The sequence below is a fragment of the Eufriesea mexicana genome, unplaced genomic scaffold, assembly GCF_001483705.2.
Source record: "Eufriesea mexicana isolate 0111107269 unplaced genomic scaffold, ASM148370v2 scaffold2551, whole genome shotgun sequence".
In the NCBI taxonomy this organism is placed as follows: Eukaryota; Metazoa; Arthropoda; class Insecta; order Hymenoptera; family Apidae; genus Eufriesea; species Eufriesea mexicana.
In genome coordinates, this window is record NW_016910623.1 from 1,140,796 (window position 1) to 1,163,061 (window position 22,266).

The window sequence follows — 22,266 nt, forward strand, 5'->3', positions numbered from 1 at the left end:
GGGAAATGGATAGATATATTCATTTTAAAATAAATAATTAATTTTTAATGATCAATGTATATATTTTAAATGGTAATTCTGGGTTCAGGCTTCGAAACTTCTGTTTAGAATCTTCCTTTATTCTGCAATTAAAGCAACGTTACCGACCATGTAGCTCCCAAAATAATCACTCGTTACAAATCCTCGAACAACCTGAAATTGTTGAAATTTAAGCACAACGTTAAAATTTCGCAGGTCTTTATCTCGATTCCGACAACCCTGCGAGGCACGTGGCAATTTTCAACGACCAGACAGAAGAGGCAAGAACTCTAGCCAAGTACGGGTTCGCCGTTCTTCAGAGCACCGCGATGTTCAGAAGAAAGTAAGAGCTCCGTCTTTACTTATTCTCTTCCGCAACTTTGCGCTCTTATTTAATCTCGAAATTTCTCCGGCCTGTTTGCTCAAGGTTCCCAAATATCCCGACAGACTCGCTCCTCTCTCGTCGGAGTCAAAGCAATCCACTTCAACGTAGTTGCCCAAACAGAGGAGTTCCCAACTGTCCAGCGGCTAGTTTGAGATACAGAACCTCCGATGGAAGCTGCAATAACCTGCAGAATCTATGGTGGGGCTCTGCCATGTCTCCTATGCAAAGGTGATTCGTCAAATGGAACGATTTCGCGTGATCTTCCAGACAACTCTCGCTGAACATTGCTTGATGAATTTGCGGAATGTTTGTCAGGTTCTTGCTTCCGGTCTACGATGATGGAATTCAAAGCGCGAGGAAATCGGTAACCGGTAGACCACTACCCAGTGCGAGACAAGTGACCACGGTGATCCACGAGGACAGAGATGTTCCTCTTGAATCTGTTACGCATATGCTAATGCAATGGGGGCAGTTTGTCGACCACGATTTGACAGGTGCGAATTCTTTCATAATGCCACTCTTTATTAAAATTTATTCGTGTCAGATAGTGACAGGGAATTAATACGTATAGGGTCTCTGTAATTCTGATTATATAGACGTTTACAAGTTTAATATTTCACTTTGCTAATTACAATCAGTAATTAATATTGTATATCAAGATAAAAGCATCTGAATCTCATATTTCCATTAGCTACTGGACAAAGTAGAGGATTTAATGGCAGTATACCGCAATGTTGCCTGAAGTTTGGCTCTGGTTTTCAACCACCGGAGTTCATGGTAAATATTATCATTACCCGATCTTCTTCCATTTAATACAGAAATAAAATGTATCTTTGTAGCATCCCGAGTGTCTACCTATATCAGTAACTTCGCAAGACAGTTTCTTCGGTCCTCTGGGAGTTAGATGTCTAGAATTTGTTCGAAGTGGTCCAGCACCGAAAGAAAACTGCGAATTCGGCCCCAGGGAACAATTATCGCAAGTGACAAGTTATCTGGATGCTTCACCGGTATATAGCAGCAACGCTTTTCAAACAGACAGTCTACGATTATTCCGAAACGGTGAGACGGAATATTTTGTCGAAACATTTATTCGAAGAGAATGCTTTGTACCTTGAGATATTGTATCTTTTATAGAATATATTGTACTAGTCAGAGGATATTATTGTATTCGCAGGTCTACTGCAGTATGGAAGGATTCAGTCACAGAGACCAGTACTACCGAAACTGCATTCCGATCTCTGCAGACATGGATCGTTATCCACGAGCTGCTTTAGAGCTGGCGATGGCCGACTTGGGGAGCAACCTGCACTCACTTCTCTTCACGTGGTTTTTTTGAGGCTTCACAATAGGGTAGCTACGAAACTTGCTGCGTTGAATGCTCATTGGAGTGACGAGAAACTATTTCAAGAATCACGGAGGATCGTTGGAGCTATTGTCCAACACATCACCTACAGAGAGTTCCTGCCTATTGTTCTTGGTAAATTGAACGTTTAAATTCAGATGAAATTACTCGAGCGACGTTTGTTCCTGCTATCGTTATATCATTATCGGCGTTCAGAATCAATTGAAATCAAAGGAGAATTTAAAAATAGAATTAATTGAAATTGGAACATTCCAGGTCAAGACGTGATGAAAATATTCGACCTCGAACTTCTGAAGAAAGGCTACTACGAAGGCTACGATCCAACTGTGAATCCAACTATCGCCAACGCATTTTCTACGGCTGCCTATCGCTTTGGGCATTCCCTAGTTCAACACAGCTTTATTCGGTTCGACAGTGATCACCAACCTATCTTCAATAGTTAGTATTCATAGAAAAATTCTTAGAATACTGCAAAGTACACTGTAATATATAAAACATTCCATAATTACTTCAATTTACAGATGTCTCCATCCATAATGAGTTCACTAATCCTGTAAACTTAGAAACAGCAGGATCGGTAGATCGTCTCCTTCTTGGCCTAATTAATCAGCGTGCCCAAAGAAGAGACGAGCATATAACCGAAGAGCTAACCAACCACCTTTTCCAAACTCCGAACTTTCCTTTCGGAATGGATCTAGCCTCTATCAACATTCAACGAGGCAGAGATCACGGAATTCCTCCATACGTCCAATGGCGAGAACCTTGTGCTTTATCTCGCATAAGAGACTTTGATGATTTGGATAAAGTAATGCCACCATCCACGGCCAGGAGGTTTCGATTAGTTTATTCATCAGTAGAGGATATTGATTTATTCACTGCTGGGCTGGCAGAAAAATCAGTGAAGGGTGGTTTGGTTGGTCCCACTTTTGCTTGTATAATTGGCCAACAATTCAGTAATAGTCGCCGAGGGGACAGATTCTGGTACGAAAATTCTGGACAAGAAAGCACCTTTACACCTGGTCAACTTCAGCAAATTAGACGAGTTACTTTGGCTCAAGTTCTCTGCGCAACGATGGATAACATCGAAACTCTTCAACCATTCGTCTTTTTGACACAGGATACCATGAAGAATCAACGATTATCTTGCAACGACCCGGCTATTGGTCAGTTGAATTTAGACTTCTGGGCAGAGAGACCACCACGTTTCAAAGGACTTGGGATCTTAGATAAAATAAAGCAGAAAATTACTTCATCTAGCGTGAGCACTCCAAAGCCTACTTCGTCTTCTGAAAGCCCTAAGGAGAAACGAATAAACGTGCCTCTTAATTTAAATCCTCCAAAAGTAAGTATCCATCAGCAAAACAGGATCGTTGTGAAGAAACCTCTTGGTCCTTCGGATAACGTTACCATAGTTGTACAAAATAATGCCATTAACTCTCCAGTTTTCGTAAACGATGCCATTTATGGGTCCAGCATCAAAATAAATCCTTCACTGAACCAACAAACACGGGCGAAGCCAGCCCTTCAAGAATCGTTACGGATCCCAATCTATTCGCCACAAACAAAACCCATATCAACGACACATTCACCGGTAAACTATATCGGTCGTCCTTATATTCCTTATACATTCGACGATCCAAATAATCCAAATCCCTTAAGTCAAGGATTCCAACCAGGTTACATACCTAACGATGTGGTCTTCGAGAGTTTCCCCGGAACCAGTCCCAGGCCGACTTTGTATACCTACTACACCAATTTTCAAAAACCAACTACGCAGCAACCTGCTCAGAATGTGGATGATTATACGATAAATTACAAACCACAGGACCATGGAACTAGACCAACTTCCTGGCCTGAATCACAGTATCATAATCGTCCACCGTCTAGACCTCCTTACAGCTCATCAGAGCAGTTGCATGAGAATCAAGGGTACGGGACAAATATTTGGCAGAAATTACAATATCGACCACCAAGTTTGGTTAATCAACCGAGTAATGCTGGTTATGGAATCTCGCAAGATTATACAAACAGACCTACCAGTCCATTGCCTCAACAGGGTTATTTAAAGGAATCCGAAGACAGATACACCACTTGGCCCAGCGTTTCTTTCGATAAGAAGACAGGAAACAATGCGAATAATCAGCAATATTCGAGTAGACCTCCTTATCAGGCGGGACTTAATAAGAAACCTATCCAAGCTAGCTCCAATGATTGGTTCACTAATTACGGTGCAAGTTATCAAACCGAACTTCCTGGTAAACTTACTGTAAGCGAAACTGAGAAAGAAGGCACTGTTAATCCCAACAGTGTTTATGTGAGCTCCTCTGCAAGACCTACTCCAATATATGACGAATCCAATAAAGATACAAGCGGATTTTATAGCACGAGCGATTACAATATCGCGCTTCACTCGACTCCTATTTACAAGCCTGCACAGAACGATTATCAGTCTAGTTACATACCTGAAAATTCTTATCACACTCTCGCACAATCTAAGCCATCGAAGATACACAGTGTAACAATTGTCACGGAGCCTTCGGAAACGATGAGTCAAACCGGACACGATATCGACAAACTTGAGAACCGAGTTACCAGCGAAATTCCCAAACCATTGGCTGTTCAGGCCGGCAACAGTAGAGTGAGGAAACCTGGTCAGTATTACTACGAAAAGAACGTGTTGCATCGATATCCAGATAAGCCAGACGATCAGAAAGGGGCGTATAATGTCGAACAGAGACATAAGACATCTACTGACGAGGTATTGATCGACGAAACCCTTATCGACACTTCCATGAGGAATCAACAGCTTATCGAATCAAGAAATCAGAACAGTACAAACAAGGAAACAATGAATGAAACGAGAAATGAGTTGTCTGATACTATAACAGGCGATGATATGGATCAAAGCTTCGATGAAGCTTTCTCCAGAGAAATTGAAGGTGTTGCGTCGGGCTACAGGTATCTTTCATTGCTTCTCTATGATTGTCCTCTTCTCCAATACGGTGCAGGAATATACGTGGAATTTTCTCTATCTTCGTTGCTATAAAATGACAAAACTTTATCTCAAATAATGTGTACATTAGATATCAGCAATATTTTTCGTAGATGATCAGACAGGGTTTTCTCATTTTTGTATTTCTCTTCTGATAGAGCAGAGTAACGCGATTAAACTGTCGCTATCTTTTGTATCTTCGAACTGTTTCACATCTTGAATCGTCGGAAATTGCGATTCTCCTCGAATCTTCCCCTGCGATACGAGCGAAACCACTCTTGAATTTAAAGATACACCGAGGTGCTTGCTCGAAAGATTTCTCAGGAAACGGGTCCAGACTTATCTTTTCCTCGTGTTTCCAGAACAAGTCACTGGCTGAATCCACAGGAAGACTCGAGCTTGCCGTCAGCTATGGAGATGCCAAAAATCCCATCGGACAAATCCACCGCCGCCAAGGAATTGCCTAAGCCTATGAAGCTGAGAAATTACGCTACCTAAAGTCCCCCTACGTATAATCCCATTCCTCGGTAGCATTCTTAATTCTTAATTCCAAATCCACCAAACAAACGTTCAGCTTCGTTCACCATTGCGTAATCCTCGAGTTAGAGAAACAATTAACTTAATTTTAGATATAGATCTTCGCAACGTTAGTATTTATTGTTCTCTTAGAAATATCCTCACTGCGTAAAAGACCGATGGTTATTTAGCCGTAAGTCCTGAGATCGAGCACCGATAAGATATTGTTTATAGTGTGCAAGCCACGCTTATTTATAAACAGAACGATGCACACGACGAGCTCGTATTGCACAATGATTGCACGCGTTAGAACGTTTCTGAAGGGTTGGATGGAATGTAGCCTAGTTTTATGCCAATTTTAAACCGTCTCACTATGCCGCCTGGAACCACTCCGGCACTATTTTCAGATGCAGTTCCCCGTGTCACTGCGTTTCATATGCCGCCTGTCTACACCAGTAATTTTAATTGCACCATTAGCGACGCATCTTCGCCTTATCCATGCGAAGTGTTCTTTAGAATAAGAAACTGCCCTCTTTCAGCTAGTAAGTATCGATCCTCGCGTTGTTTCTCGATCAGCACCGGAATAGTATTACGAAAGTAGAATAGCCTAAGCGAACCGAATGTTTCCTCTACAGGTTGTTCCCTCTTTCCCACTTGTAAAACACATTTGTAGACGAAGATTATTAAACACGATCGCAATGTTACTTGCGTGGATCTCCGGTATGGATTTATTAAATCTAACTCGATCAAAATCTTCGACGTTCAGTGGAACATTCGCCGACGAATTTCGTGGCCCGTGGTTGGAGCAAGAAAATCCCAGGAAGCCATTGGCAAGTAAATCTGGCCAAGTGAATTACACGAGCAGCAGCCTGTTTCGCATCTCCAAGGAAATTCGATTTTTAACATGCCATTACACGAAACGTTGAACCCTGCCTGCTCAGCTATTCAGCTTGTAAGCTCCACTTGGAAAGTTCTTACCTCGAACAGCCGAATGCTCCAAGCTCTTATCCTTTTAGAAGAAGCATTCTACATTTTCCCCGAATTTCATCAAACCTTCGAGAATCGAAATTTTCCTCGTCAACGAGTAAGAAAGCATCGGTATTTCCTGACCCGCAACGTGCAGTCGAGCAAAATGCATGCTTTTCGGGTAAAAATTAACGAGGAAGTACGGAGACAAAATTTTTAACGAAGAGTTGACGTACCATGCAAGAAGTTGTATCGTTTCTTATGCACATTCGCCATTTTCAACGCCTTATGGCTAAAAGCAGATGCTCGGTTTAAGTGGCCGCTAGGTAGTGGTTTCCGGGTCACCAGAGAACAGAGGCAACAGCCGATCGAAACGCAGTTTTCGATGTCACGACCTGGATCCAATGTTTCTGTGGTTTGCTACGTGTTAACCGAGCTCAGTGATGAGAAACGATGGGAACTCGGTTTGACCAAACCAGTCCGTTCAAACGACTTGTTTCAATCGCAACACCCGTTATACTATACAATAAAACGTGACCGTTTATTGTCGCTGACAATAAAAAGCGTGTCGTAAAAATTGCGATAACATTACCAGCAATCGTTTCGCGCGACCGAGAACCGGCATTCGTTGGATTTCGTTTGCTAATTCCACGGGACTTTCTTCTTAATTACAGGGAATAACTTTTTCCCGGTAGTGTTTCCTTTTTTTCTTTCTCCCTTTTACTTTTTTTGGTTCTTCGATTAAACTAGTCCACAAAAGTGGATCTCTTCGTGAAAGCTTGGTCAGACTGGTATGGATTGACACGAATAAAAAGAGCCGATCGCAGCTGCAATGATTTCCAGGATTCGATTCTACCACGATTTACGTGAAATTCTTTCTCTTCTTAGAAAATTCAACGTTTACATGATCGGAATCTGCGAAGATATCGAGACTGATCCGAAAAATGGATAGATATTAAATTGAACTGTGTTACGAGTGTAAGGAATTAGGAATAATATTAACGATGCTTATCAAGAATCGGGAATTTCACGTTCATGTTTCGTAATACCTCGTGTCAGGTGTATTTCCATCGATAAAGATCTCAGGGTAAGAGATTTGAAAAGTTTATCTTGCAAATTTATTGATTAATAGTGGAATGAGATTGTACTTGGAAGACTAGACATATTGACTACTCATCGATCGACAGCATCATATCGATTGATTCTTTCCTGTTATCAGAGCCTGGATTACTCATAAAAAATTACAAACACGTGTTTGAAGATATAAAAGTGGAAGAGGAAATTAACAAAGGTAGCTTATTCAGTGGAGAAATATTTTTGAATGACTCCGATATTAAATTTTAGAAATTGAAACATGAGAGTGGCGAGAATAAACAGCGTGCTTTGAACCAGCGTTTACGAAAGACTTCTAAACGGAGATCATCTCGAAGCGTTGCATCAAGTCAATTAAATGACGTAAGAAACGTGGTGCATCTTTCGTCACGATTCTCACGTTAATTTGCCGTTGCTTTTCCTTCTGTCGGCGCAATTACCGTAGAAAAACAATCGTTGTATCATGTCCGTGACACCATGTTTAATTAAAACGCAATCTTTCGCGCTAAGGGAACACGGACGCGCATTTCAAATTTGCGGGGGAAGTTCTGAACGCTGATTGGTCCGTTCTCCGGGCTCGCGAGGTTCAGCCAATCACGCGGAAACGCGGAAATCAATTCTTATAACCACTAAAAATATCCATATTACGTTATTATAAAGTTTAAACATAACGAAATACGTAGTATCGAATTACATTTAACCTTAGTTCGATAAAAAATCGTACGAATTATGTCAGTAATTCTCAGAACATTATTCATTCGTTTTTACGGTGACTTATGGGAACACGTGGACCAGGAACGCCAGGAATTAAAATTCGGCTTCAGGAGAAAGATCGGCGAATATTGTATTTAAAAAATATATTACAATCGATTACCACATCGAAATTAATTTAAAATACTATTAAAAGTATCGAAAATAGATAAAGAATATTTACTGCGAAAGGTCGATGAACGATAGGAACGAGCGAACGAGAACTACTGAGCAAGCCCGAACGCACACGGCAATGGGCGTCGGAGTGGGGATGGTTCGGTTCCGCGTGCCTCCGAAACGAGCCAGAGCATCAGTCCGTAGCGACGCGTCCCCGGCGCAAGTCGCTGTCATGACTTTCGTTCTGTTTTGTGGTTTTCGGCCGAGTGCCGTGGTGCATTATGGATTCACGGTCCTGTGTCTGCTCTTTGTTCTTCTGGTGTCGTGTCCAGTTCGCTGCCAGGAGACACTGACAAATCGGATGCGTGTGATCAGCGAGGATCTGGACCGGCAGCTGAATGATATCATGGCATCGCAGAGTCTCAACTACACGACAATGAACACGACCAAGCTGCTCTACAACGCCACCACGAAGTTCAACCCCAAGGGCATGGGCCAGCTGTACAACGTGACCAACATGTTCATCGACTTCGTGCAGAGCAAGCAAGCATATCCCGAGGGTGAGTCACAATATTCTTGGAAAATTTCCTTACAACAGGTTATACTGTAGGTAGGGTTAGGGACAGCTTTTCCGCGGCTTTGGTTACGCCCTGTACCGCGCGCTTGAAAATGGCCGGCTGCTTGTTAGTAAACAGATCACTGTCAAAAAAATAAAAGAATTATATGCGGTGAAATTAGATTCATTCGTGGGGTTAGCATCGGAATAGTAATAGGATACGGCTCGGAATACGTTACAGTATAGGATACTATTAGAATCATTTTCCGTGCGAGTCTCATGCCCCGTGGATACGTCCCGTTCGAACGTGTATATGGCTTCGTGTGGTCAGTGGAACGTGATTTCTTTTGAAAACGCCAGTGTATACATATACACGTCGGAAAGGAGTTTCTCTTTCGTCTAGTTTATGTTATTCTAACGCGGGATTACGAGATTGCTTTTACAGGTCGACCATCGCGCGATGTTTTGTTATCAGTAAGTCCATTCAGTCCGCTTATGTTTATCATCGAAACGTTATAGACCTTTGCATAGGTGTCTGACCGATGAGAAGCTAGTTCGCCGAAAAGTGAAAGGAAGGAAAACTATCCAACGGTCTTTCACGGTCAAAACACGAACCTCTACCGTGCCCTCTCTTAACCTCGAAAATATTTGCGTATTCTAACCTGTCGGAATTCCTTTTGGCATCCATATTTAAATTGTTCTAGAAATTTGAAATATTCTTTCATTCCTTACATTCTATTATTAAAAAATTTTAATTTAACTAAGAAACCGAAGCAATTCGGCAGTTATATTTTTCCAGAAGTATCGTTTGAAAATACCCACGCAGTACGTTCGTTACTTCGTCGTTTTTTCTTAATTTCCATCGTGGCGGTATCAATCAGTCTCGTTCGCCTCGATTGACCGCGAATTGGAAAAATCCACTTTTTCACGAGTCAACGGAGTTTGAGAGGCGGCGTTTACGAATTCCCACGCGAAACAGCGGCGATTGTTGAAAAAGACGATAACTTGCTGAACTATCCGGATCAACGACCCTTTCGTCGCGTTTAACGTAGGAACAGGGCCCGCGCATCTATATCAATTCTAGCAGGAAGTTGATAACAAGCGTACGTCATCGGCCAATGGACCTGGCATCGCCGTCTGCTGTGCTCGCGCGTTCACTCCTCTCTCTCTCTCTCTCTCTCTCTCTCTCTCTCTCTCTCTCTCTTTCTCTCTCTTCCCCTCTCGTGTCTTCCGAAACGCTTTTTCGTCTCTTTCTTTCTTGGTAACCGCCATGCTTTCGATTCGGAAGAGAAATCTGGGCTCCACTTGGCCAAGGGACCAAACGTGTATCGATTAACACTGGAACCCCGGATATGGTCATTTTTACCTTTATTTTTTCATTTTTTTTTTTCTCTACTCGCTGCAATCGTTCTTAGAATTTTGCTGCTTCATCGGTTGAGATATTTCGGTGTATTATGCGTGTAAAATTTTGTAGTTTTATCTGGACTGGGAGAGTATAGTGTAGCTTAATCGTGGCTGAGTTATAGTTTGTGTGAGGTATAATATAATTGGAAGAATATATTGGAATAAATCTTATTTGCGGTTTGATATTGATTCTGTTATTGATATATGAAATAGAATGGAATAGAATACTTTTATCGTTATTGCCCATTTTGTTTTTCAATTAATTTATATTAATTAGAGTAGAACGGTGGTGTTTCTTTTTTATATTTTTATAATGGTTTCAGAGTTTCGCTGTGGAAATAGTTAATTGATTTCGGAGCCAATTAAAAAGTTTATTAAAGATAACAAGAAAAAGATGGTATCTAGTAGACGGATTTTTTAAAATCGTTCGCGAAAGCGAGAATAATCGTGCGCTATTAACGCGACCCCTAGCGGGGTTCCGGGCAGGATAAAATTCCCCAGATTCTAGTGTTAACGCATAGTTGCAAAATATCAAGCGTTCCCGGTACCATTTTAATTTTGCGGGATAAAGGTTATATTAGAATATTTAATTCGAGAATTCTTTCGAATTCCTGGCTCTTTGATTTGTTTTATTTTTTTAATTAAAATATTTTAAAATAAATTCGCGATTTATATTTATTTTTGCAATAAAATTTTATATTCCGTCATTTATTTTCTACTAAATTAGTGATGCTATCCTATCAAATTTTAATCGAGTGTACTAACAGTGTATTATTATACTAATAGTGTTAGGTAGATCAGGTATACAGTTTCTTTCATAACATTCGCCATATCTAGGAGACAGATACGTATTAATTTTAACACGTGTGTTTATGAGATAAACCATAAGTGGTTGGTAGTTTAGACCCGGTTTTTCGTTCGGAATTTTAAAAAGTACAAATTCCGAGATAAAGTCATTTTTGCTGTTTCATTTTTATCGAATACTCGAGGAATATCCAAAATGAAGGAACACTCGTAATCTGGGACATACAATTTGCCCCACTCTCGATGATCACTTCGAGGTGGAAGATAGCTAGCTACTCGTGCAAAAATTGCAATCTGAAATCAGAGAAGTGGAAAGCACGTACTTGGCTCGTGCTTTCAATTTTCTCTTCAAATTTCGATTAACGACGTCACGTAGCTCGATTAATTCGTCTCGAAACACGTTCATCTCCGAAATTAAATTTCTTTGAATAGCATATACTTGTTTCTCCAGTAAAACCTATATTTTTCACAATCGGGTATAGGCAACCTAAAATTTATCTCGAGAAATAACAACTACCAATAAAACCGGATAATTTTGAAATTTCGTTCCAAAATTCGAATTTCAAACGATAACGCGGACTAAAAAGAAAAAGTTATAGCAATTTGGTAGCAGTATTAATTTTTCAATATATCATTCAACTTATACTCGGTGTTATAGAAGAACGCAAATTTTGCAAATTTCGCAAATTTCTTGCAAATTCGTAGAAGAAGGAATAGAAAAAGGAATGTCGAGATAATTATACAGGCATAATAAAAACACGACAGTATGCGGCAGAATTTATTTATTTTCTTAAAGTATCGAGTTACCTTCTAAAATATTCAAGTGTTCAATTATCTTTACAAGAGCAAAATTAATCGATCATGTATTGTAGATAAGGACACCGTTTACCGGCTATCGTTAGTAATTTTATAAATAGAACTTCCGTTGTGAAAGAGATAGGTAATTGTCATTAGTCGAGTGCATAGATGCAACATTGTTATTGGTGCATAGTAACTTTCAACTTGATCGCGTCACGCATTACTCTACATTAACCCTTTCGTTGCAATCTCGAGCGAGTAGCCATCGTTAAATAGGACTCTGCAGACTGGTCGCATTAGATGTCCAGATAAAATTCTGAAATTATAATATCCCATGGAAGAAATAGAGAAATAAAATAAGCTAGTAACTACACCACGTTGTAATAAAACACCAGCGAATTGCGTTATTTCTGGAATTAAATATAAAATGGAGATTAATCCAGTGGAAAATGGAGATTAGGCGGGGTTAAATTAATATTAGGGATGAAAGGGTTAAACATGGATCGTATAAAAATTGTAATACCGAGGATTTTCGTGATCTTTTATAGAGGGAAAAAATTCATTTAAAACGCCGTTGGAGAAAATAGGAATTTTTCTGAAAAAGAAGGACATTTAAATGTGTGCAAGCACGCAGACGACTCTGAGAAGTAGTAGTTAAATATATATTTGTGTTTGTGCAGGAAAATGTATATTTGAAGGGGGAGTTAATTATCTACTGATCCATAGATGATGCGATATTAATCGTTAGATAAAGGACAGAAGTGGGGAGTATATGCGTATTTTGTTTTATCTATGGGATAATTTATCTGAAACGTACCATTCGGTAGATAAGATTTATGCGATCGGTTTTCTATTTACCAGTGGAAAAATGTCTATTCACTTGTGGATTTACGAGCGCAGGAAGCCGCGGCTCGCTGGGCGAATCGCAGAAATTACGAGAGCGGATCCACGCTCGAATCGTTCTCAGATGAACGCCGAAAGAAGCCGATTTTCTGCTCGGTTGTCCACGACGAGCATTCTTCGCGAATAATGCCCGATTTTCCTTTTCTTATTTTCTTAATTTTATTTACTTATTTTCCTATTTCTCGCTCGTTGCACTCGTCTCGTCTTTTCTTTCATGCGTCTCGTGATCGGTAATCTGCAATGTTGCGAAAGGTGCCGATTTTCTGCTCGGTTGTTCACGAAAAGTATTCCTCGCGAATAATTCCTGATTTTCCTTTTTAATTTCATTTATTTATTCCCCTGTTTCGCGCTCACATCAGTCATCTCGATTTTTTCCTCACTCGTCTCGTAATCGGTAATCTGCAGTATTATGAAAGATGCCTATTTTCTGCGCGGTTGTCCACGGTTGTCCTGATTTTCCTTTTTGAATTTAATTTTATTTATCTATCTTCTTCTTTCTGACTCACATCATCACTCGTGTCGACTTTCTTCCCTCTCGTCTTATAATCGGTAATTTGCAGTATTACGAAAGGTTCCGATTTTTCTTCTTAATTTAATTTAATTTATTTTAATTTATTTTCTTTTTTCTCGCATAACTTATTTCGTCCCTTTGCTCATTCGTTTCATAATCAGTAATCTGCAGTATTATGAAAGATGCCGATTTTCTGCACGGTTGTCCACGAAGAGTATTCTTTGCAAATAATTCCCGATTTTCTTTTTTAATTTAATTTTATTTATGTATTTTCTTCTTTCTGGCTGACATCGTCACTCATCTCGACTTTCTTCTCTCTCGTCTCGTAATTGGTAATTTGCAGTATTACGAAAGGTGCCGATTTTCATACTCGGTTGTCCACGAGGAGTATTTTTCACGAATAATTCCCGATTTTCCTTCTTCGTTTAATTTAATTTCATTTCATTTATTTTCTTTTCTCTCACATAACTTATCTCGTCGCTTCCCTCACTCGTCTCATAATGCGCAATCTGTTATCGACAGAGCAAAATTTCGCGAGCAGCCAATATGCACCTCATCGTTTCGGTAGAGACAAACGGATCAGAAGCTTTATTGGCCTCTCCGAGATGCTTCTATTACTTCCGTGCCACGAACAATTGCGTCTTATTAGCAGTTATTGTTTTATGAGGCGAACAAGTGTCGTTTCGCTTCGCTTCTTCTTCTTTCGTGACTCTCCGTTATGTCTTTGCATCTTCTGCTCGCTCCTGATCCTCGGGAAAAGTGCGAACCGTCCAATTTTCGCATATTCAACGAACCGATGTAATCTCGTGAGATAGTGCGAAATAGTCATCGAGATCTGATGACGATCGAGGAATTTCTTCATAATCGTTCCGATTATTCGAATTACCTGCTTAATCTATCCACTTCTGATTCACCTATATTTCGACAGGTGTTGCGAATCATGCTTCATAGGTACGTGGAAGTCACACTCATCCAGCAATAACGTCGACATTGAAAAGTTACCAAATAGTTACTAAATAGTCACTAGAAATTCGTCATAACTCTTCAAAAAAGCTCTGTTTTGCTGATAGTCAATCTCGATTTAAATTTTATGGGGTGCATAGCATTCTGTAGGTCCATTTGCATACGGAATACGAAATCGGAGGATCGATCTATTTTCGAAAAAAAAAATTCCAGAAGATCTGTATCCATTTTTATATCGAATTAGTTTGAGCGACTTAGTATGATACATTTTTGAATTTATTTCTACGTTCATTTTTGCAATAAAGGAATTTCAATGACGGTAATCCAATCGTTGGAACGTCGTAAAATTGTACAGAAATTCGCCGATTTTAATACCATTCTCGCAGTCCATTGATGTTTGTTCGATCCGATTTTATTAGCGTTTTCCACGAAGAATCGTTACGTAGTGGCCATTGAATTCGAGCGATCGTTCTGAATGGCAATGGTACACGCGTTATCGATCTCGTTCCTCGCACAAAGGCCATCGTCAATCTGGTGTTTCCTGTTCCACGGAAAGGCACACGTGGCTTTGAAAGAGAGTAACGATGCTAGGATGTGCCCCTGTCATGTCGAATATCCTCGAATTAAAGTGCATCTTTTGATGTCAAGATAGCGAAAAATCGAGTCGCCTTTCATATCTGGCGCGACATATTAATCATTTATTATTTATGCATTTATTCGCTAAGAGTTGCAATAGTTAGTAAAAATTACATTACTATGGGTCTTTGTATATTTTATTAAAAAACAGTCAATTCGAGTACAAAGTAGCTATCTGGAATCTAGTCGTTGATTGCTCTTTTGGGTTAAGCATCACTTTGCTGAGACTCATAGAAAGATGGGTTACCGCGTTGGAATTTTTTCCCTTGAATAGAATGAAAAATTAATCCAAATATTTAAAAAATATACGTACGCGTAATTTCTTCTACAATTTCGCATAATACATAGAGAATGATTAATAAGATCATATCCTCCTAGGAGATAAAAATTCTTCCAAATATTTCTTCCGCGTGTATAAATCAACCTACCAACCGTGTTTACACTTACACTTCACGTCTTACGCAGATAAAATCTGTATCCTACGTTACACAGATAGAACCACGTTAAATATTGCTCATGTCAAACACACTAATACTCATCATCTCCGTCATTCAGTATATTCCAATGTAAATTCTAAGTTACACTATCACGTAACAGAACACTAGACAATTAACTCCGATCTCTCATTTCCAACAACCTTCAAACTCCAAACCACGACACGCTATTTCGCAACGATCCGATTTAGTTATACGATTCGCTTACAAACCCGCAATAATAATTCTCGAAGCACGTTGTTTGATCAGCGTGTGGGGTAATATTCGTTCGTTATCATGCCTCGAATGACATATGCGTGAGGTATGCGAGTCTCGCAGAGACCAACGCGTGCCAGGAGACTCGAACGCTAGGGAACGAGTCTCTGAACGGCAGAGACAGTGAGTTTACACGGTCAACAAACTTCACAGCTCGACAAAGACACTTGTCAGCCACTCCGCTTATCATGTTAGTTGTCCCGGCGATAAGATTGGCCGAAAAATACCGAAAAATGCGATTATCCTTTGGCCGAAGAATGGCTGACGGAGGCTTAGGTGGAAAATTTAAAAATCTAAATTCGCTCGGGAGAAACCGGCGAACCGATAACGTGGAAGCAGGAACTCGTGCACACACGCTGCTCCTGGAAGTTTGCTTATCTCCGCGTTTTTTTGTGCGGTTAAACGCGTTAATCTGGTTTACTCGATGAATCACTGGGAAATCGCTTGCAGAGTAACGGGGTTTCCTAGCCGCGATCTGGATCCGTTTATCTATTTATCGATACGCGAATGGCGGCGCGAACTTTTTCAAATAAGCACCGGATCATGCTGGGTATGGGTGTTTGTATTGCTCGTTCCAATTTCGCCTCGTTTCCTGGAGATTATTCGCTGATGTTGTACGAGGTATCTTATCGTTAGGTCGCTTGCTCCTTGGACGGGAGTGAAGATAACGAGCTAAGGACAATGCACTTTTTGGCTGCTGATAGCTCAGTTAGCTAAAAATTTTCGGTAAATTCAGATTTATTCCAAGCTTCATCGTTAAGAGTCGAAGAGCTGACTCGAGGCTGCGAAATTTCCCTAGAATTCGTAGAATTCGTAATGGGTTAACCCTTGCACTCGAATGCAACTCTTATGCGATTTTATTTCCCAATTTTCAATTTTGCCAATCACGAATCATCGCTGTAAGTATTATATGGGTCCAAGTATTCTTTAATATTCGAGAAAAGGGAAGAAATAATTAGTTTCGAATGAGAACGATATTTAGAGGTCTGAAATCTTCGCCAGGCACCCTCTGGGAAAACCAGAGAGCATTAGCCAGTCGGTGGACACCGGTGGTTAGGACAACTGGACCGATTCGAGGGTTCGGAACCCCTCTGAGAGGTTCACACGTGCGAGACAGGAGTAAATGGCGGCTCATACAGGCCAAACAGAAGAAACGCAGCCAGGGAACCGCATTAACATTCTGGAGCCCCGTTCCTCGCGAAACTTGGCTGCAGACCGATGTAAAAATTAAATTGAAGGTGGATCCATGTCCGGAAAGTTTGATTTATTATTCCGCTTGCGGGTTTCAGCTGGTCTAACATTTTTCTCGTTTTTCACCGACCACCATCCCTCTTCTGTCTCCCTGTCCTCGTCCTTAATGGAAATTCTACCCTCTTTTCGATTTATTTCCTCCACTCCTGCCATTTCAATCTTTCTTTCTTAATTTTTTAATTACTCGAATTTTTTTTGGCAACGTGATTAATTTCTGGATATAGTAGACTCGTGGTAAAACATGGTAGAATATTTTGCACCGATTTTTAATTTCGGATCACCTGGTTGAATTCTATACTTGTAGGAAAACTGCGAAAAATTCAGGTAAATCGCGTAATTATTTCAGGAGATATTTCAGGTTTTGTTTCGCTCCTGGTCGATATGCAGATGTAGGGAACACGAGTAACGAATAAAATAGAATTATTTCAAATTGCGACATGCTGCTCTTCAATTTGTAATCGCGGAATTAATTGAGACACCCGGCTGCTCGGATAAGAGAGTTTTATGGTAGAGTGGAATATTTTGCTTCCCTTCTAGAAATTATATTAGAGTCAAGAGAGAGAGTAGGAATGATAAGGAAGATAAAATATATCGTGGATGCGATATTTTATTCGCTATCTGTGAGTTCTGTGTCTCTCCTGCTGCTAAATTGCAGTCGTGTTTTAACGCATTGGCAGCTGGTAGACTAAAATCACGCGTTGTTCTCTTCAGGTGCGAAACCTTGGATTAAATTTAGGAAAACTTCGCACTCGAGGGTTTCTTCGTCATAGGAAAATTGCAAGTGGAAGCTTACCATCTGTATTTTTGGCAAATAATGGATCAGGGCTAATACAGTAATAGATCATTAGCCGAATAACTTGGTATAGTCCTATTATAGTAAAAACTAAATACTAAAATAAACTTTACATCCTAGAAATGAGGGATCGATTCCTTCCCCTGCGTTTTGTCTCTTGTCTCCCGTTTTCTGGAGACGTCTTTTTACCTGTGTGGCCCTAAATATCTATACAGTTTCTCCACCGTTTCCACTGGCTACTATTTCATTGCATTATAACTTCTTAACAAAAGTACGTATACAGTTTCTCCACCATTTCCACTGGCTACTATTTCTTTCCATTATAATCCCTTAACAAAAGTATGTTCGATTATTTTATTATAAATCAATAGTTATGTTGCGAATTATTTCTTTTAATAAATTAATAATTTTGTGGAAAAATCAACGTTTATAAGGGGTCAACAGGTATGTGTAAAGTACGTTTAGTGTTAAAAATTTCGTTTTGCTTGATCGAACTGGATGTATACAGTTTCTCCACCGTTTCCACTGGCTACTATTTCTTTCCATTATAATCCCTTAACAAAAGTATGTTCGATTATTTTATTATAAATCAATAGTTATGTTGCGAATTATTTCTTTTAATAAATTAATAATTTTGTGGAAAATCAACGTTTATAAGGGGTCAACGGGTATGTGTAAAGTACGTTTAGTGTTAAAAATTTCGTTTTCCTTGATCGAACTGGATGTATACAGTTTCTCCATCATTTCCACTGGCTACTATTTCTTTCCATTATAATCCCTTAACAGAAGTATGTTCGATTATTTTATTATAAATCAATGTTGCGAATTATTTCTTTTAATAAATTAATAATTTTGTGGAAAAATCAACGTTTATAAGGGGTCAACGGGTATGTGTAAAGTACGTTTAGTGTTAAAAATTTCGTTTTCTTTGATCGAACTGGATGTATACAGTTTCTCCACCGTTTCCACTGGCTACTATTTCTTTACATTATAATCCCTTACCAGGTCCACTCATTTTTATTCATCATGTTTAAACAACAGTTTAGAAGGTTTAAACTTCGTAATACTCCATTTTCTCGGCTTCTTTTCCCCATTTCAGATGCCAGTATCACGCATTTCCTCTCCGATGCGATAACAGATATGCCAAAGCCTCTGGCTCTTGAGGTTCTGCGGATCGTTGGGAGAGATACGTCAGGTCTAGCAGAATTCTCATTTTCTCGTGTTCCAGGGCGTGGTATATATCTCCTTTTCTTCTTTCCGTTCCACGATTTTCGCGTGAAAATCCTTAGCTCGCGAGGGAAATTTCCGAGGCGAGGAGGATCGGTTCCTGTTCTTTCGTCGCGAGACACGTCCAAATCGGACATTCCCGCGAGCCCAGGAAGGCACGGTTAAAGACCGTAGAACGACACGACTACGGCTTTTAATTAGACACGGGATATTTTACCGGCTGCACAGTCGTTAAGCAAAATTTAATCTCGGACAGGCCGGCGACTCGGTAATTAGCGAATTTCAGGCAGACGCTGAAAGTTCAGCCGGCGAGTTCAGTTTCGCTTCGAAAGATGAAAGGATAACGAGCGTTAATTCCCGGACGATGAAGAGTGCCCTCGGAAAGAACGTCTGAGAAAAAAGAAGCCCGATTCTCTCTGTGGCAATCGAATTTTTCGCCTTGCGACACTTCCGTTCCGCTTATCAGAGGCATTTCTGACGACTGAAGGAGTGGAGACAGCATCGATCAGGAGGCTGATGTCCCCGTGACATAAATTCAAGCCGACTCGTGCGAATTGCGCAGGATAATTTTATACCTGCGAGTTTAGTATCGATGTCTGCGTACCTGCTTTCCGTTCTTTCGCAATGCTACCTCGAGGTTTCTTAAATTATTAGATTGCGTTTCAGACGAGACGAGGATCTCGACAAATTTCGAAAATTTTCAGGATGGAGAGGACGTTTCGAAAATCTTGGGAAATTTTGATTGAGAAAATAATTGCAAAAAGACAGAAATTTAGACATCTAAAATTCTAGAATCTTTCAAATTTCCCGCCCATTCGTAAGTTGCATTCTTGAAATTCTTGGGAGTGATTTTCGAAATTTGAAAGTTTGGGAAACCCTTATTGAGAAAATCATCTCGACACAACGAAATTTAGGTTTTTAAAATTCTAGAATCTTTCAAATTTCCCGCCCATTCGTAAGTTGCATTCTTGAAATTCTTAGAAGTGATTTTCGAAATTTGAAAGCTTGGGAAACCCTTATTGAGAAAATCATCTCGGCACAACGAAATTTAGGCTTTTAAATTTCCTTCTCATTTGTAAATAACATTTTCGAAATTTTTGAGAACGATTTTCGACATTTTAAATCTTCGAGATCTTGTCCTGCCCCAACTCGAAATCGATCCTTGTCGATTTTATGAATTTTTCTAGAGAGGAAGAAGATAATAATGCATCTTCAATTTGGTTCCATAGACTCGGTGAATTTTTCTATTGTAATTCTACTTAATCACCAAAAAATTGCTAATAATTGGAAAAATTAATAACGAAAGTGAAACAGTGATAGGCTCATCGTTAACATGTTCATAGTAATCGCTATTATTGCACGGTCCTACCTGTGCTATTATTACTGCTGGTTTATTTTTAGCTTGGAATATTCAACAGTCAATTGTCGACAGCATTGATAGGTATGGCATTGAAACTCAGAAAGGGTTCGTGTGTCCAGTCATCCTGATTCAGTAACTCTCCTACAGCGATAGTTAGCAGAGATTGGGCTGATACAGTCTAGACAAGAGGCTCGCAATTTCTGGGCCCTTGACGCGGTTCGTGAGGTACAAGTGGGTCTTGCTGGATCTACCCACGTGGCACATGATCGAAATAGTTTACGTTCCCGTAAGATGGAATTATTCGCAACACTCCTACTAGATCACCGAGATCTATCACTGATCCATGATCATCGAATCTAGTAAGCTTCGTCGTGAACCATTGCTAGCAATTGGTCAACATACTGTACATACACTGTAATATATTAAAATCTTTGTGCTAATAGTATAATTAAAATCGAACGATTTTAATAGTAAATATATTCAAGTGAAGCCTTTTGAGGGATACGGATGCTGCGAATTAGTATATTTCATCATCAGCGATTGACAAACAAATGGCAACGTCGTCTCTCATTCGTGTAATCTGTTAATTGCCATGAGCCAAAACTCTGTGAAAGTATGCTAACTCTGACCTAGTCATAGATGGAGTATTTGATAAATGTTTAAGAGCCAGGGGTGAATTTAGTAAGAGAAGTCGGTCAAGGATTTTTCAAGGGACTCGTGTTTTAAACGAAGACGAGATCGGTATCGTTGGCAGGTTAATATGCAAATGTACAGCGTTTTGACGAAAGCACTCGCCTGGATCTGGCCGAGACCCGCGCTAAAAATCACCCGGCCAGAACTTATATATTTATACTCGCACGAACGAAACAAAGCTCGTTTGTTACAGCGAAAGAAACACGACCGCGTAGAAAAACGTTGGATTTAGCGAGGGAAATATCCAACGAGCGTTAACAAAAAGGATATTTTTGCCTGCCCCTGGCTTCAGCGCACTCGGAGAGGGAATTCTCGGACAGAACGCGCGCTTTCTGCTACCTTTGTCCTTAAACGAAGCGATATTTCCATGGTGCCTTCCGCTGAAACAGTTTCAACAATCTATAAACGACCGCGGATTTTTTTAACCATTTTCGAAATTTCTTTGACCAGTTTTTAAGCCATCATGAATTTTGTTAGTCTCTCTGAAAATTGACTAATTTCTGAAGCTTTGTGAATTTTTATAATATTTTCAAAAATTTCTTTGACATTTTAACCAGGTTTTGAATCATTATAAATTTTCTGAAATAATCTGATCAATTTCTGAACCTTTGTGAATTTTTATAATATTTTTCAAAAGTTCCTCGAATTTTTTAAATATCTTTTAAGTTCCCTCAGCGATTTTTGGACGTCTGTGAATTTTTGTAATATTTTATACAATTTTCCACTAATTATTTATATTCCTTGTACTGGTCAGTAGTTAGTATAGTACATACGTACGCATACGCAACGATTTCTGTCTGTTGGAGCTACATCAACCCGGATCCTAAATTTCAGAGGCTGTTGCAAGAGCAAGAAACGTTTGACAGGGTACCATGGCAATTTGTCATGGAGGAAAAGTCCGTTTGTGCGCTTTGCATGGCGTCGAATTCAATTCCACTGTCGTCTGGCTCATTAACGTCCCTCTTTGTCGCCATGATCTCGCTTCGTTACATGCGACCTGGCTCCTTGTCCCCATCTGTGCCCTGCTGCGGGTCAGGCCGACGAAATCGTGGTTGTAAGTTCTATGAAAACGACACCTCTGTTCTCCAATCGGTCTCGAATTGTTAGGCATATCTCCAAGGTCCATAGTTCCAATTACTAGCCAGCAGTCGATACTATCCTATCGTCAGACTATCCTTGGTCTAATATTAGGCAGGAGAAGGTAGGCTAGTCAGATGAAAAGTGGAAAGAAGGGGATCAGACCAGTTGGTCTAGGTCTGCTAGGTGATTCATAGGCCAAATTCTGTCTGACAGAACCTTGTCTCGCATATGGGACTGTCAGAGAACCTTTTTGATCTCTTTTAATTATTTTCTTAGTCAGATCGCTGTTGCTATGCAGGATGATGCCTTCGAGCAATCTTTGCTCAACTATCAGTGGTA

General features: G+C 40.0%; 2 protein-coding genes across 8 annotated transcripts in view; both read left to right on the forward strand.

Moving 5' to 3' along the window:
• The window catches only part of LOC108550153 (uncharacterized), a 9,297-nt gene extending 3,986 nt beyond the window's left edge, over positions 1 to 5,311 (forward strand). Inside the window, exons 3-11 of the mRNA XM_017903814.1 lie at positions 235 to 361; positions 446 to 631; positions 719 to 897; positions 1,095 to 1,180; positions 1,243 to 1,462; positions 1,578 to 1,880; positions 2,022 to 2,204; positions 2,288 to 4,724; positions 5,121 to 5,311. Coding sequence (XP_017759303.1) covers positions 235 to 361; positions 446 to 631; positions 719 to 897; positions 1,095 to 1,180; positions 1,243 to 1,462; positions 1,578 to 1,880; positions 2,022 to 2,204; positions 2,288 to 4,724; positions 5,121 to 5,256 — 3,857 coding nt within the window. The 3' untranslated portion in view covers positions 5,257 to 5,311. The remainder of the gene's footprint in view (positions 1 to 234; positions 362 to 445; positions 632 to 718; positions 898 to 1,094; positions 1,181 to 1,242; positions 1,463 to 1,577; positions 1,881 to 2,021; positions 2,205 to 2,287; positions 4,725 to 5,120) is intronic.
• Positions 5,312 to 8,353: 3,042 nt separating this feature from the next.
• Positions 8,354 to 22,266, forward strand: part of LOC108550206 (prominin-like protein) — a 67,791-nt gene continuing 53,878 nt past the window's right edge. For 6 of the 7 annotated variants that reach the window (XR_001890403.1, XM_017903888.1, XM_017903887.1 and 3 more), the window contains exon 1: positions 8,410 to 8,759. Coding sequence is in view for 6 of the 7 variants with exons in the window: in XM_017903888.1 (XP_017759377.1) it covers positions 8,432 to 8,759 (328 nt within the window). In the remaining variant the exon portion in view is untranslated. Of the gene's footprint in view, positions 8,760 to 22,266 lie in introns of all 7 variants that reach the window. The other variant, XM_017903885.1, reaches the window with a different exon arrangement.